A 17,090-nucleotide genomic window follows, 5' to 3' on the forward strand; every position below is an offset into this window, starting at 1 on the left:
TTTGGATGGACCTTAGAATTTGTAAATAGCTTGTGGGTACTTCTGTATTCTGAAATTACATGACATCCAGAAATAATTTAAAAGAATATTAAATAGCAGCTGGCACCAATGCATAGCCAGAGGCTTGTAATGAAAACTAATACATAATCACATGTAAGTTATATAGTTATTTCCCCCCAGAATGATCGGTACTAACATATAATATTATACATTTGGCACTATGTTTGCCATTGGTCCAGCAATTGGCAAAAATGTTTCTTATATATATATATATATATATATGTATATAAATTTTTGATTAATTAAACATTAGATCTGGCATATTTTACTATTTATAAAAAAATATTTAGACAGTAAGCTCACGTTGAATAACTAGGTCTACTGTATTCTGGAAACTCTTCAGTAGTAATACAGCTTTCTCATGTTCCATATGTACAAAACTGTGTCCATTCGCCTGTAACAGACAAAAGAGAAAAAATTAACATGACAGTTTATAGTTTTGAAGATGTTCAGAGAAAGAGATACCACCATCTTTCTAGGTAATTGTATTGTCAAACTACTCTTACTGTCTATGGCTCAGTCAAAATGAACTTAAAACCATTGAATCTGAATCCTCCTCTCTGTGACACATCTCATATTTATAAGTATCACTGGAATTCTTTATGATCTCCTACAACAGTGGTTCTCAACCTGTGGGTCCCCAGGTTTTTGGCCTACAACTCCTAGAAATCCCAGCCAGTTTACCAGGTGTTAGGATTTCTGGGAGTTGAAGGCCAAAACATCTGAGGACCCACAGGTTGAGAACTATTGTTCTACATTATGTAACTTTATGTTTACTTAGGAGAAGGGCTAAAAAAACCAGCACCTCCGTTACTAAATTGTGAAGATGTGTAACAATACACCAGCAAAAATGTCCAATGCTAATTGAGATCAGGGTGCATGGCAATGTGCACAACGATGATGTGCATTAGTGCACAATGTGAGCCAATGTGCAATCTATATCAGCTCCAACAGCACTGGCCTCAACTCTGATCTGCATTGTGTGCTTATTTGCACCAATGTACATTGGGCACTTTGCTGGCTCTGCCACATAGTAATATAAAGTAGCCTTTTTCTCATGGACATTGTGCAGCTGCGCAACACGAATTCTCGTAGTGTAATCCTGTCTACAAAGATGTAAGGCATCAACAAAGATTCTGGCAAAGAATCCTGTCATCATGGAGTCCTCTCTTCAAGCTCGGTTCCCCATACATTCTAAGATTTCTCTTCCATGTCTCCTATTATCCTTGTTCCTTTTCCTACAATTTGTCGATCTCCTTCTTAAAATGGGACATGCAGAACTGAACCACATTAATGTATTTTGCTTAATTTGTTTATTTGTTAATTTATGACAGGAGAAAACCAGAAGGTGACAGAAAATGAAGCTAGGTGGTGATAAGAGGACATAGAACTGGAAAAGCAAGAAACTGCAGAAGCGGCTGGTATGTGGAGTTAGGTTTTGGGATTTTTGGAATTTTTTTCCATCAACCCTGAATTCTAGAAAATGCTGACTATGTTCTTGAGGTATGCAGACTCTGCATAAAACTGTTAAAGATGGATAAAATTGCACAGATATGTCCTATGCCCTGATTTGTGAATCTGTAAAGGCCGCTGCTTGGCATTTCTGAGGAAACATAATGCTGGAACAAACAAGAGAGATCTGTTGAAAATACTGGATGGAATCCTATTGGTGACATTTGCTTGAATAATCTAGAGTTATGTGGCCATATGTCATTTTGGGGATGTTGTGGAAGGAAGTGCTTTATTCCTCTTTGTGCAATATCCTCTTCCTCCAGCAGACATAGGATTTATATGGTCAGGAGATTTTCTTATCCTGCCCTTCTGGCAAGAGGTTCAGTGTGACATACTGTATATGCGCAGGTCTTAGAATTGTACATTTAAAAATAAACTAGTTACTTTACTCATTACTCTGATCACCCAACAAGTCATTACTTATTAATATGGTCCAGAAAAGTCAGTTGCTGGGATTATAACTCTTACTATGCAATAAGGAAAATAATCTCTGGCTAGTTCAGTTATTATACCCTGAACATTTGGGGGAACAATACAAAAGATATAGCAAAGCAACCCTTCCTGGCTGCAGAAAAAGACAATGACCCTTTCTTTTCCCATTTCCATTTCTCAGACTGAGTCCACACACACAAGCAGTTATAAGTAATGGGCACCTGTCAATTCAAAAGTAGTGAACTACAATCATGGCTGTTACATGAGGATTTTCCCCAGCCTGAGACTGGATCTACACTCCCCTATAATCCAGATTATGTGATATGAACTGGATTATATGAATCTACACTGCCATATAATCCAGTTCAAAGAAGATAAACTGGATTTTATATGGCAGTGTACACGGGGCCTGAGTTTAATGACTAAGTACACTGATTTGAATCACATAGATTACCAAAAAAAGAAAAAAGAAAGTAAAAAGTCCAAATGTGTTCATGTTAATGACTAAGGCATTTTTTACATACAAAAAATTATAGAACCACAGTGTCTATATACCACAGATGTAGAGACCAAGGGGGAAAAACAGAAAAATTGTTTTCATAGTTTTTGGAGATGACAGTGAGGTTCTTATTCCCTTTGTTTTCTGCTGGACTCTCTCCACTACATACACAGACCTGCGTGTTCAGTTTTCTCTATTAGCTTCAATGAGAGAAACAGCTCAATTTTTGTATACAGAGTTGTAACTTCTATTCAAGCAAATAAATGAAAAGCCAGTGCAGACAGAAAGGACAACACTCTTGTTATATTTCTAAGAAAATTACTAGGTGAACATCTATTTGTACAGAATGGTGAGAAAAAAAATATATAGACATCACAATGCAATAAGAGCTTGACAAGGAATGTCAGATAGGAAAAAAAACTACCCTATCCCTTTAATGAGAGAGGAAGCATAATAAAGACAAAGCCAACACACTACAGAGAAATTTCTTTTTATTAATTTAAATGTTGCTTTAACAAATAGCAGGAAAATAATTTAAGAGAAAGAGTACAAATTCCAGACAGATCAAAGACATTCAACAAAGCCTTGAATTATATGTGCAAAACCTCAGTGGAATATTTTCTGGTAACCCACCATATGCTGGGCTCCATATAGATTTTAGGGTGGGTTTTATATTCGTAAAGGCTAATGGTCCATTGTGTTGTATTAATGGCCTTAAGTGCAAAAACATCTGTCTGAATGTCCCTTTCTCATATCCTGATGACCTAATTTTGGCTTCCAACATAAGTATTGAAAAACTCTAACACAGGCCACAATTCTCCATCCACTTACTTCAGAGTAGTCCTATTGATTTTAGGAGGGGGTAAGAGGATGGCAGATGGTTTTCTGAATTGAAATGAGTAAACTTATTTTCATTTTTGGTTCTATTTCAATTCTGATGTAGTGCAAAGGGCCAATAAGAACGTAAAAACATCCTTTACTTCACTTCTCCAAGGGGTTCATCAGAGGATGAGACTATGATCCCAAAGCCTGCAGCGTGGATCACCTGACACACTATAAGTTTATCATAGTCAGGTTTCCAAGCTTCCAGCCCTCTCTCTTTCACATTGTTTTACCTGAAAATTAAATGCCATTGACTATAAAGAGCACATAAAAATGTAAGAAGGCGTAAGGTTTCACTGATATATTACTATATTCTACAGGATGTTGATGTTGACACCAATTGAGGTGGAAAACTCAAAAGAATCCTAGCAATATCCTCCTGAAAGAAACTGATTATTTAGGGCAGAGTTAAAGCACATACACATTGTAATTCTCTTGAAAGCACAATGCAAGAGAAATTAGAATTACAGTGAAACTTTTGAATCTCAAAACTTCTAAACGGGAGGAGCTATGTAGTCAATGGTTCCACACGGAAGTGGCACCATCATGCGTCAAGTGCACAAAGTTGTTTTCTTAAAGATGTATGCCTTGGATAATGACATTTGAGGTCAAAATATTATTTTTCCACTTTAGTGCAAGATGAAAATTTGAATTGAGTCATAATACCAAACCAACAGATCATATATGATCCCCTTCAAGGGTAAGCTTGAAAAGTAGTTGTCCTTAACAAGAATTGCATGCTGGACTTCTGAGTAAGGGAGTATGATCCTTGTAGACGACATGTTCCATTTTCCTATTATTTGGCCTTGATACCAACATGTTTGTTCAAAACAACTTTATCTAGTTTATACTGCTGAAGTTATTTGCCATTAAAAATAATAATCAGAAGATAGCCTTTGTGATGAGCAAAGTCTTTTGTAGATGAACCATATCAATGCATGAGGCAGGCAAATAATATATATTTCAGTTTCCTTAACTCAGACGGTTTGATGATGCTTTAGAGTGGACTGTGTGAGGCAACCCTGGATACTGAAATAGGGTTTAAAAGATATCCAATATTTCATGTGTACTCAGTGCCATCTGCAATAAGAACAAACATATTTCAGAATCTCATTGGGTAACTTTGGTTTCCAAATTACTCAGTTTAAATTCATTGTTAGACTTACCATGAAACCACCCCAGATTTGCTGGCCAGAAGTCAGGGTAATATTCAGGCTCTGAAATCTGAAAAAGGAAAGTATTGTGGCTGTGGTTTGGCTACTTTGCCACTGCCGACTTATAGATAATTGGTTCTTGAATGCCAGCAGTTTATAGGAAAGTCTAAGACAAAGTCCATACGCTAAGGAGTACCTATGACAGTTTAATCTGTGTGACACAGATGTGCTTGATTGATTAACTGCAACATTAACAACACTTCATTGGCCAATTTCACATTATTTACACCCGAAGTGTGTTCTCATGCACAAAGGTTAATGCAATGAGCACTAAAATAGGTGATAGATACATTTGTTCAAATTCATGTTTTATCCAAATCATGTTATAAAAATTTGTGAAATGAGAGAGTATATATGTGTATGGGTAAAGATAACAGAACTTTCCCAGTGCCTGCATACCTCGAGTGCCTTTCTTTTCCAGCATTTCTTTCTCAGATGTGATTAATTCAGGCACTAAAATACATCTGAGAAGTACAGAACAGTCAGAAGTAACCTGCTAGGAAGGCAGTATCTGCTGTGCACTCTTCTAGTTGACAAATAATAACATTGCCTTCGCTTAAGATGTGATTGGACAGACCTGAATTTAAAGAAATGGATCCTCCATGTTACATCTAGTTTGGCTTTCTCTAAATTAGTACAGATTTCATGTAAATATTATAGTTTATGATGCAAAGTTATGGGAAATGGCTTAGTGATTCTAAGAAACGGATGTAGAAGGCAAAACTCAAAAGATGCAAAGATTTGCTGAGCAAAATTCCAAAATATTCTGAGTCTGAACATTAAAAACCATGAAATGTAACATGAACACATACATACAGACACAGGTACACCCCTCTTTATGGTATAGTGACTCCAATCCAGGTCGAGAACATAATGTGCATCTTGTGGGAAAACAAACATTCCACCTGTTTGGTTGGATTGACCCTAGCTTAAATCAAGACACCACACACACACACACACACACACATTTTTTAAAGGGATGTATTCCTGAATACTGAATATTAACTACAACATGTAGTTTGGTCCAGTAGTATTTGAAGTTACAAACATGACAACATTATGATAAAACTAGTACAGTAACTACCGTGTTTTCTTGAGTATAATGCACCATTGGTTGATTTGAAGGTGTGCATTACAAAAACAAATTGTTGTTGAAAGTAATGCACAGCTTTCTCTTACCTGTTGGCATGACCTCTCTATCAGGTTAAGGCTGACAAACTTGCTAGCTTTGGGCTGATGGATAAATGGTGGCTCTCCAACTAAGGCCTCATTTACGAGGCCTTCAAAACTGAAAAGGAGGTTTAGAAGGCCTTGTGAATTAGGCCATTTGTGATGCCATGTTAGCAGCAGTCAACCTTATAATTTACCTACCCATGATGAAGAAACATAATCTCAAATATCCCATTGTTATACCTTGTAATATGTAGAGTTTGCCTTAAGTGTTGCAAAGAGTTTTTATTTGTATGTACGTCTCCTCCCCAAAATACCTTCTAGTGATACTAACTGTCGGTAACAGGTCAACCAGGTCCTTTGGTTTCAATTATGCATTCTTTTGCTGAATTCATTTATAATTCTGAAAAATAAAGTCAGCCATGTCAGAATTGCTATTAAGCAAATCCAGATAAGGGGAAACAGAAATGAGCTGCATTTATCAAGTTTCCATTGATTTATGGTGTAGTCAATATGCATTACCCGTGCTTTCTGACTGAGTAAAAGGTTTAATGACTGTCTCACTTTGAAAAGGTGAATATTTAACCCAATTACTGTATACTTTGGATTATTATGAAGTGGGTCTGATTAAGTGCATAGTCTCTTGAGACCTATGCAACTTCTACTGAAATTAATCGAATCAAAGTACAACTCCAGAAAAGCTCATTTTAGTACAACTTTACTGTTATAGATTACACGGAATATTTTGGATCTTCAATTTAAACTTAAATAAATCAATTAATATATTTTAAAAACGTATAAGAAGTTATGTATATTGATTCCTGGCAGTTCAGAATTAAACCTGACGATTTATTCTAAATCAGAACACAGAAGAAGTACTCTTCAGAATTACAATTTCTGCAGTCTCCATTTTTTACAGCAATATGGTCTGAGGAATTAGAGATTTGTAATGAACACCCATTTCCTCCAATTCTTGTTAATCTACTAATGAGTAAAGTGGCCATAACATCTATGTTAAACTTGACTAAGTGTGGGATTGTTAGTGCTTTGAAAAAGGGATCAACCCCCATGACTAGGCTAGACTGTGTGTGCTAAACTTGCCTTGAAATGATCAGGCAAAACTAGACCATCAAAACTCTCCATAGTTGAGCCTCCTCAGATATTATCAATGAAAAGCATCCTCTATCTTCTATACATATAAAAGTATGTATCTATGTTGGTTTGAAGTACAAAGGCTCCTACATGGCTTGATAGATCTGGACCAAACATGGCACACATACCCTTCATTACCCAACATAATTGATAGGATTGAACTAAAAAACCTACCACTTTCAGATCCAGGGAGGAGGGAGGAAAAAGAAACAATGCAGATTCACTGTGGCTAGGTGAAGTGTGTATGAGGAAGGGAGGGACGGAGGGAAGAAAGAAAAAGCAGGGAAGGACGTGAAAAGAAAGGGGAAAAGGTATGATGGGAGAGGAGGAAAGAAAGAGAAAGAAGGGGGAAAAAGGAAGGGGGAAGGAAGAGAGGGAGTTGGAAGAAAGAAAAAGGAGTGATGGAAGGGAAAGAAAGAGAGAGAGAGAGAAGAAGAAAATGGGAAAGGTGTGTGAGAGAAATCATCATGTGTATAGTTTCTTCTGTTCTGAAATAATATGAAAACACTAGAAAAGTTGCAGAAAAGGTAAATCAAAACCATCAATGGGCAACTTCTGTATCAGGAAAAGCTACAGCATTTTAACTTTTAAAAGAAGTCAGGCAGAGAAGAACAAAATGTCCAGTATCTGTCTGTCTATTTATCCATTTTACATATATATAAAAGTCAGTTATATATGTATATCTGTGGCCTTCTGTGATATAACTGGATTGACTGTTGCTAGGTGAAAGCATGGCTGTTGCTAGGGGAAGTGGCCCTCTATGGTGTCACTGAATAAGAAAGGTGACATGAGCATGAGGGGAAGGGAGGAAAGAAAGAAAGAAAGAAAGAAAGGGAAAAATCCAAGGAGAAGGAAGGGAGGGAGGAGAGAAGGAAAGAAAAAGGAGGAAAGGGAAGAAGAGAAAAAGGGAAAAGGTATGGAAGGGGAGAAAATAAATAGAAAGAAGGAAAGAAAAAAGGAACAAAAGAAGAGAGGGAAGGGAGAAAAAGTAGGAAAGAGAAAGTATAGATAGAAATAAGGGGGGGGGGGGGGAGTATATGGCTTTAGAACAGTGGTTCCCAACCATTTTTTGCCCAGGGACAACTTTGACCAGAGACCACTTGACCAGGGACCACTCTCCAACATTAGTACCAAAAGGGTTATGAATCAGTTTTTGGTCAACGTTAGATTTGGTTTGGTTATTTGGAGTGCTGATTCAGAAAACTGCATTGGATAGACCACATCAAGCTGTAGCTTTTGATACAGAACATACGTCACCCAGTAGTCACAATCTGCTCGCCCACAGAAAACCATCTTTAATAATATGATGTGGTCCATTCAAGGGGTCTGGGTTTGTCAGCGTCAGGGAAGGAGTGGCAGGCAGTGTGAAAGGAGCAGAAATAAAATAAAATAAAATAAAATAAAATAAAATAAAGGGGAAGGAGGCTTGCGGACTAGATTTTTGTCCTCGCAGCCCACTGGTGGTCCGCAGCTCACAGGTTAAGAGCCACAGCTTTAGATCAGAGGCATCTCGGGTCTCATACTGATCTCACTTTCAGCACCTCATCTCACTCTGTATTTTTGTTGTGTGCCAACCCTTTTAGGTACAAATGATGATGATGATGATTGGAGAAGTGGTTGGAAAACAAGATTAACATACAAAGGGGAAGAGAAAAACAGGAGAAATGCATGCCTAGAGAACAGAAGATTCACTCATTTACTGGTTATACTAATAGGGGGGGGGGGCATTTGTTTATTGTGGGTTTTAGGAAATAGTTATTAAAAGTAGAAGGATGATTATATAACAGCATTTAAAGGGAAATAGCAAACAGATAAAAATCAGCATGCAGTGAGTGAGAAGTGTATAGATTTGTTAGTTTTCTTCTTATTATGGAGGTGTCTATCTTTGTTTTATGTTTGTTAAGTAGTTCTTTTTTAAAAAGAAACACAACAGCAACATTGTAATTTGTGTTAACAAGCTTTAGGGGTTTCTTTGTCTTTGAATAATTTTTAAAGGTGGAATAAAATTGCTATAATCACATAGTGTTGTTTATCTCGCACACCAAGATCACTATCTCATGGAAAGATGGCATACTGTTTGCTAAACTAACACCTTTCTCCTAGATATGCTAATATAATCTTGGCATCTTTAAGGAACTTTTTTTAGAGCGGGGCAGCATTTGTACCCCTCTTCTTGCATGTGTCAAGCAAACTGTATGAGCTACAGATTTGGCACAGTGGGTGGAAACCGTATTTCATATTTCAGTTCAGAAAGAGAAGCAGAGCTAGAAACAAGAGAAGCTATAATTACAAGGTCACCTTGAAGAAGGTACCAGGATTTTCAATTTTGTATTTATGAAGGGAACAAAAAGTTCTTATAATTGAATTTCTTTTAAATTTTTGCACCTTTGTTGCATTTTAGTTTAAGGTGGGAACATTACAGGTTTTAGTTTAAGTTTGCAATATTGCTGAACAGTATATATACCGAAGAGTCTCATAGTTGAGCCTTGTGCTGTCTTCCCTTTGAATGCATGTAACTGGGCCACTATGTGGCTGATTTAATATATTTTATGATGCATTGTTGCTGCTATTTTAAAATGAATGAACTTGTATTGTAATTGGTCCCACAGAAACCAAGAAAGAAGTACATAAGCAAGTCTTAAAATTCAAAGGAAGAGAAGGAAATGAATAGCTCACTTCTATGTATTGCCATGCACACCTATCTCTAACTCAACTCAGGGGTCCTCCCTATCTGGCTAGATGTCCCTTCATTTCCAAGTAGAGGAAAAAACAGGCAGGGATTTATCAAGTATTTATCAGAGAAGAAAAAGTGGCAATTATTATTTAACTGATTCCTAGTTGTAATGCCAGCATTATTTCATTTATGCTGAAATCAGTCACTGATTTCAATTAACAAATGTCACAGAGACCTAGAGAAGCTGGCTGTAAGTTTTGTGGTAGATTATCTACATGTTGTAGGAGTTACAGATACTGTTGGAGTTGACGCTCACTGTACACACCAACTAGAACTGTGTCGGTGACCAATGCAGTTTTGGGGGGCTTCACAAAAGAGGTATTCTCTACATCTTTGTGCAACATTCCCTTCCACCCTTCGGAGAGCTTGAAATAATTGGAACCCACTGCCATATAGTTCTGGTGGTTGCACTTGAGAAAATATACTGCAAAATTTAAAAAGATAAAGAAAATTATCTGATTAAAACAGAGGTGTCTAGTGTACTTTCTGTGTAGGACTGATGGTGTTTTTGCACATTCTGGGAATTTTGCATATAGTACATGAGAGAGAATTTCTAGAAAATCATACCATTAAAATGGAGATGGGATGAGGACTTGAGGGAATGGTAGGAGACTACAAAAGTAGGGTCCAGTGGCCCCATGTGGCCTATTCACTATACTTTGCCCACCCCTATGTCACTCTTGGTAAATTAAAATAGAGTCTAGAAAATTGGAACCACTCTACAGTATGCTAATCGCAGGAGATTCATCATCATTGTGTGCATCAAGTCTCCACTGCAACACACAACAATAACAACATGATCTGAAGCAGTATTTTTTGGATTTTAAAAATAACATATCTTATTTCAGCTTTAGGAAGTACAAAAAAATCAAAACCATTTGAGATTCTCTTAATGGTTGTCCCATGTCACATGCAAGTTAACCTATATTATGAACTTTCTTCCAAAAAAGCAAAATATTCCCTTAAGGTTTAGGACTTAAGCAAAAAATCATAAATATAGCTTCTAAAAAAAATACTATCAAAATTCATACCAAGTAGTTTTAAGTTCAAATTAAATAATAGCTCATGGATTATATGGCAGTGCAGACTCATACATATTTTTGCTTGTGCTAAAATATTAAGGAAACTGTGTTATTTCCATCATGAATATCTATTTGATAACTGAAGGAAGATGGTGATACTGCACCAATGATTTATCAAATGGTTTAGTAATTACCCTGCCTCAAGCTATCATGACCAAACATCTTGATTTACAATTTCATACAAACTGTTTTTCAGATTGCTATCCTAAATAACAGCGCATATTCAACAGAAATGATAAAATTTACAAAATTATATTTATTGTGATATATCAATTGATTTTCTGATTTGTACTTAACATCAACACTCCATAGTCGTATGTGTCAATCTGATTATATTCTGAAATGGACTAGGTGTAAAGAGGCATTGGGAAAATATCCCAGAATAAGAATTAACAATACACAAACAGCACTATTGCAGTATTGGATCCTGCAGTTTACATTAACTTATTATTTTCACCATTTCATATCACTAGTGACCAGAGCATCTTTCTGATCTTTGACTGGCAGCCTATTTCTGTTTCAAAACCCTTGGCAAATCAGAAAGATCACTGGGATACTCTGGATCACTGTAGATTGTAAAATTCTCATGTGCAATTCTGAGTTGCTTCTTGTACAGCAATCATCAAGATGATTAAACACAATGATTAAGACTTAATATCTCATTTAATAGGAATAACAAGTGAGAGGAAGAGGAAATAACATCTGGGAACTCAGAGTATCCAAAGAAGAGCAACACTAAATGTTTCACAGAAAATACAGTTTTTGGTATTGTCGAAGGTTTTCATGGCTGGAATCACTGGGTTGTTGTAGGTTTTTCGGGCTATATGGCCATATTCTAGAAGCATTCTCTCTTGACATTTTGCCTGCATCTATGGCAAGCAGCCTCAGAGGTTGTGAGGTCACAACCTCTGAGGATGCTTGTCATAGATGCAGGCAAAACATCAGGAGAGAATGCTTCTAGAACATGGCCATATAGCCCGAAAAACCTACAACAATACAGTTTTTGGATGAATGAAAACCAAGAAGAGGACAGACTGGCAAGCAAGGGAGCATGACAATGAGCCCCTATCATATGATTACTTTTTTTCTTTACTACAAGTGAAATTGTTTGGTGACCATACATTTGATATAAGATAAGAAAGAAAACAAGGCCTTTGTGAACAAGGAGGACATATGAAATACCTGGCACAAATATAATGGAATGCAATATGAAATGGCATGTTATTCTGGCTTTTAAATGTTTTATGTTTACATTCTATTAGTTTTGATTTCTAAGCTTTGTTTTCAAATGCTTATTTGTTTAAACATGTATTTTAGCTGTGTGATGCCTAATATTTCTGTAATGTTTTACCATTGTCTTATGTTGATGTCTAATGTGTTACTAGTTGATTTATGGTTTGTTTCTTTGCTTTCGGTCACACTTTATGGCATTGAATGTTTGCCACTGTATGTTGTAAAATGCCCTGAGTCCCCATTGGGGAGACAGGGTGGGATAGAAATAAAGTTTTATATTATAGTGTGGCATGTGTGCCCAGACTGTTTTAATCCATTTTTGGGGAAATTCTCATGGCCTTATTATAAAGTCCTTTTGGCATATTGTTTCACTGGAACTTTAGTGATCTGCTGCTCAGTCTTGGGTATACATAAGAAATAGTTTACCACTGAATTTTTAGCTTGATTTGTAATTTTGTAAGCTGCTTTGAAAGCAGACGGGTTGCAAAGTAGGCTATCAATACTTACAAATGCAGATACTTCAAAAAAGATCAGTTCTGGATAAGATTACTTCCCTCTAATGCATTCTGATTCCAAGTATAAGCAATAGTACCCATGAATAAAGCTGAGTTTGTAAATAACTCTGCACCCTCAGTGATCACTTACTGTATATTGTCATGCATAAGTTTAGAAATTTTAGTCAAAAATTGATCAAAATGACTTGGTGTTTTGGCCCATGGGTCAATATAACTACTGTTCCCAACTTTTATTTTTTTAAAAGTAACTATCTCTTATTAGAACAGCAAAAGGGGATGGTCCAGTCCATCCTAGGAGAATCTAAAAGAAGCACCAAATCCCTCTACCCTCTTCAGCACATTTCCATTTTTGGTTCTTTTGAATGTGGGGAATGGCAGCAGTCAGGGTGGTTAATCCCTGCAGTGGAGCAAGTATATAAATATATATGGGTTGCTGTGAGTTTTCCAGGCTGCATGGCCATGTTCCAAAAGCATTCTCTCCTGACGTTTTGCCCACATCTATGGCAGGCATTCTTAGAGGTTGTGAGGTCTGTTAGAAACTAGGCAAGTGAGGTTTACATATCTGTGGAATGCCCAGGATGGGAGAAAGAACTTTTTCTGCTTGAGGCAGGTGTGAATGTTGCAGTTGACCACCTTGATTATCATTGAATGGCCTTGAAGCTTCAAAGACTAGCTGTTTCCTACCTAGGGAACATGGCTATACAGCCAGGAAAACTCACAGCAAACTGGTGATGCTGGGCATGAAAGCCTTTGGCAACACAATAAGTTTATATGGTAACTATGGTAACTATAGATAATGTTTCTAAAACAAACTCAGTAAAACAAAAAGCCATTTAAAATAATAATTCTTCTCGTATGGCTTTATTGCACTGCAGTAGCAAGTAATATCACATTAACACTGTAAATTATAAATCAACAGGTTACCACCATGCTACCTAAAGAGTTAATAATGTCTATAGGATCTTTTTTTCTCTCAACCACTATCACAAAATACTGATACTTTTATTTGCCATAAAATGAGAGCATATAATGTTATAATTCATACGAAAGGAAAGGCTAGGTAAGGCAAGAAAGTACATATGCAAATCAAATTTCACCTTGATGCAGTAACATTGATCAGAGGATTCTGGGAACCTTAAACTCCCAGACAATGTATCATTTGCAAGGTTGGAAGAATTCAATTTAGGCCCCATCTACACTGCCATATAATGTAGTTTCAGAATACAGATTAACTGCATTGAACTGGATTATATGGCAGTGTAGACTCATAAAATCCAGTACAATGCAGTTCAATCTGCATTACACACACACGCACACGCACACACACACCATTATAATGCAGTACAAACTGCATTATATGGCAGTGTAGATAGGGCCCCAGTCAAATAGCTTAGTTGTCTCTTCTAGACTAGTGGCTCACACTTTATATGGATCTGAGTCTCAGCCCTCATTTACAAATACTTGCTTCCTCTTCAGACATTTCCAGAAAGTACTATTCCAAACCCTATATGAAAAACACTGCTTCATGTCTCAATTACTGAATACCAAAAAAAATCCCCAACAACTCCTTATCATTTTTAGCAGCCAAACACATGCAAACTCACATATGCAAAAATATATATGCAAAAGAGTCAGTTTGGATGTATAATAGTCAAAGTCTGAGCCATCGTAAGCCAAAATACTTGTGTTTAAAGCAATGTGTGCTCCAGAACATCAGTCCCATTAGCTCCACGGGAATCAGCACTGCATTCTTAATACACAGATCTTGGAAATACGTATAACTGGTTTTATTGTCACTTATACTGCAGCATACATACTTAGGATAAAGGAGTCAAGTAGCCTAAATCCCACCACTCCAATTTAACAGCGATATGAATAATCTTTTCTGATGGCTGACTGACTACACAGAGGATAATATTTTGAAATTTAGAGGCGGAATAGTGGGAGATATTACAATACCTGAATTGATAAAGTACTTCTAATACGTCACATGCTTCTGAATATATTGAAGCCAGCTGAGTCCTAAACTATCACATTGGACATACCTATACAAATCATAGTGACCCAATCATCAACCTAAGATACCTTCAGACTGAACATCCTAGACTTCTCCTGGCAGAAAATGCTGCATTGTGTTCCTGTCATCATGCAGTAACATGACAATCCTGACTTAATTGCCTATATTTACAATGTAGACTAGTGATGAAGTAATAAATAAAGTGGCACTCATGAAGAAATGCTGGAGACATTGGAAAAGAGAAGATCTCCCTTCCACCATAACTGCCACTGCATTGGCCTTGGAGGGAGAAACGAAGCAGCAGTATCTGTCTCCTTCCTTGCTACCATTCCTTTTTTACTTCTTTGTCACATCTTATTTAAATAGTAAGCCTAAGGGCAAATTACTGATGCGTAAGCCATCCTGAGAGCCTAAATAGCTGTAGAGTAAATAGATGAAATAATTAATATGGGAAAAAGCCATGCGAAGTATAGACCAAAGATTGGTTATGAATTCACGTGTCTTTGAAATTACAATGTTAGATACATACAAGGATAGTTCAGGCCAGCTCTCCCATCACCTGAAGGAGGGAAGTATAACAGCAGTGGCAACTCTCTCTCAGCTTCATTGGAAGAGAATACAGTCAGCCTTTCACACTTACTGGAGTTAGGGGCATAGGACCCCAGTGCAAATGAAAAATCACGAATATAGTAATTGCTGCTTTTTCATCTGCCCAAATGTCTCTCTAGGAATTTCTAGGACTTCCAGCCTGACTCTATGGTCAACATAGAGCGAAGAGAGGGGAGGCCAGGGGACAGCACCATCTTGTCTCCTGCATTTGCCATCCGTTGGGGACCCCTCCCCCCAGCACCAACTGCCGCTCTGGGCTGGAGTGAAGAGAGGGGAGGCCAGGGGACAGCACCATCTTGTCTCCTGCATTTGCCATCCATTGGGGACCCCTCCCCCCAGCACCAACTGCCGCTCTGGGCCGGAGTGAAGAGAGGGGAGGCCAGGGGACAGCACCATCTTGTCTCCTGCATTTGCCATCCATTGGGGACCCCTCCCCCCAGCACCAACTGCCGCTCTGGGCCAGAGCGAAGAGAGGGGAGGCCAGGGGACAGCACCATTTTGTCTCCTGCATATGCCATCCATTGGGGACCCCTCCCCCCAGCACCAACTGCCGCTCTGGGCCGGAGTAAAGAGAGGGGAGGCCAGGGGACAGCACCATCTTGTCTCCTGCATTTGCCATCCGTTGGGGATCCCTGCCCCCAGCACCAACTGCCGCTCTGGGCCGGAGTGAAGAGAGGGGAGGCCAGGGGACAGCACCATCTTGTCTCCTGCATATGCCATCCATTGGGGACCCCTCCCCCCAGCACCAACTGCCGCTCTGGGCCGGAGTGAAGAGAGGGGAGGCCAGGGGACAGCACCATCTTGTCTCCTGCATATGCCATCCATTGGGGACCCCTCCCCCCAGCACCAACTGCCGCTCTGGGCCGGAGTAAAGAGAGGGGAGGCCAGGGGACAGCACCATCTTGTCTCCTGCATTTGCCATCCGTTGGGGATCCCTGCCTCCAGCACCAACTGCCGCTCTGGGCCGGAGTGAAGAGAGGGGAGGCCAGGGGACAGCACCATCTTGTCTCCTGCATTTGCCATCAATTGGGGACCCCTCCCCCCAGCACCAACTGCCGCTCTGGGCCAGAGCGAAGAGAGGGGAGGCCAGGGGACAGCACCATCTTGTCTCCTGCATTTGCCATCCATTGGGGACCCCTCCCCCCAGCACCAACTGCCGCTTTGGGCCAGAGCGAAGGGGCCAGGGGACAGTTCCACCTTGTCTCCTGTGCTATTCTAATAATATGTTATAATATAATATATTGTATATACATATAATATTTATAATATTGTAATGTAATGCAATATAATACTAGTAATTGTTTTTAAATGCATAATGATTTTGTATTCTGTATATCTAAACTGTTGTAAACCGCCCTGAGTCGCCTAAAGGGTTGAGAAGAGCGGTATACAAATAAAGTAAATAAATAAATAAATAAATAAACATCCACTGGAACTTGGCTCCAGCCACACTGGAGGACCTACAGATTCCAAGAGAGAATATATTTGAGCAAATCCATGAATAATCAAATCTATAAAAGTCAAAATCATATATGTGGAAGAACAACTGTGGTATACAAAATTGCAATGATAGTAGTTCACTGATAAGGCAGTAGATGAAGCAGTTGTGCCTGAAACTTCCTGGCCAAGTCCCTAAGGAGGAGTTAGTGGCACCTGTGTGCCCCAGCATAAGAGAAAGATGTCACAGTGCCCACAGTGCTTGTTATTTCAAAAGGGAGAAGGATGTGGTGATGGTGCTTGCATATTTGTCTAAAGGAGAGGAAGGAAAATGTGTTGATAGCATGCCTTGGTTCTTTCCCAAAAATAAGGATGGCACTGCTACCACCACCAGTTGTCTCTACATAGAGCTGGCTTCTGAGTGCTTGACTCTAAGGGCCTTCAGAGTTAGTCCCTAATAGAAAAAGTGATAATGTTACACCTCAATCAGTTTTTCTAGTAATTTCTTTCAAAATGCCTGGTTCTTGGATGTTCAGAATCTG

The 17,090-nt window shown here is 38.5% G+C and overlaps 1 protein-coding gene across 9 annotated transcripts in view; it reads right to left on the reverse strand.

Moving 5' to 3' along the window:
* Positions 1-302: 302 nt before the first annotated feature.
* LRRC7 (leucine rich repeat containing 7) overlaps positions 303-17,090 on the reverse strand; it is a 215,861-nt gene continuing 199,073 nt past the window's right edge. For 6 of the 9 annotated variants that reach the window (XM_067467827.1, XM_067467828.1, XM_067467825.1 and 3 more), the window contains one exon: positions 303-454. In XM_067467827.1, the coding sequence (XP_067323928.1) occupies positions 347-454 (108 nt within the window). In that variant the 3' untranslated portion in view covers positions 303-346. Of the gene's footprint in view, positions 455-2,977; positions 4,466-4,551; positions 4,610-17,090 lie in introns of those variants that run through there. The other 3 variants (XM_067467826.1, XM_067467830.1, XM_067467829.1) reach the window with 3 other exon arrangements.

Source organism: Anolis sagrei, chromosome 4 (genome assembly GCF_037176765.1).
Source record: "Anolis sagrei isolate rAnoSag1 chromosome 4, rAnoSag1.mat, whole genome shotgun sequence".
Lineage (NCBI taxonomy): Eukaryota > Metazoa > Chordata > Lepidosauria > Squamata > Dactyloidae > Anolis > Anolis sagrei.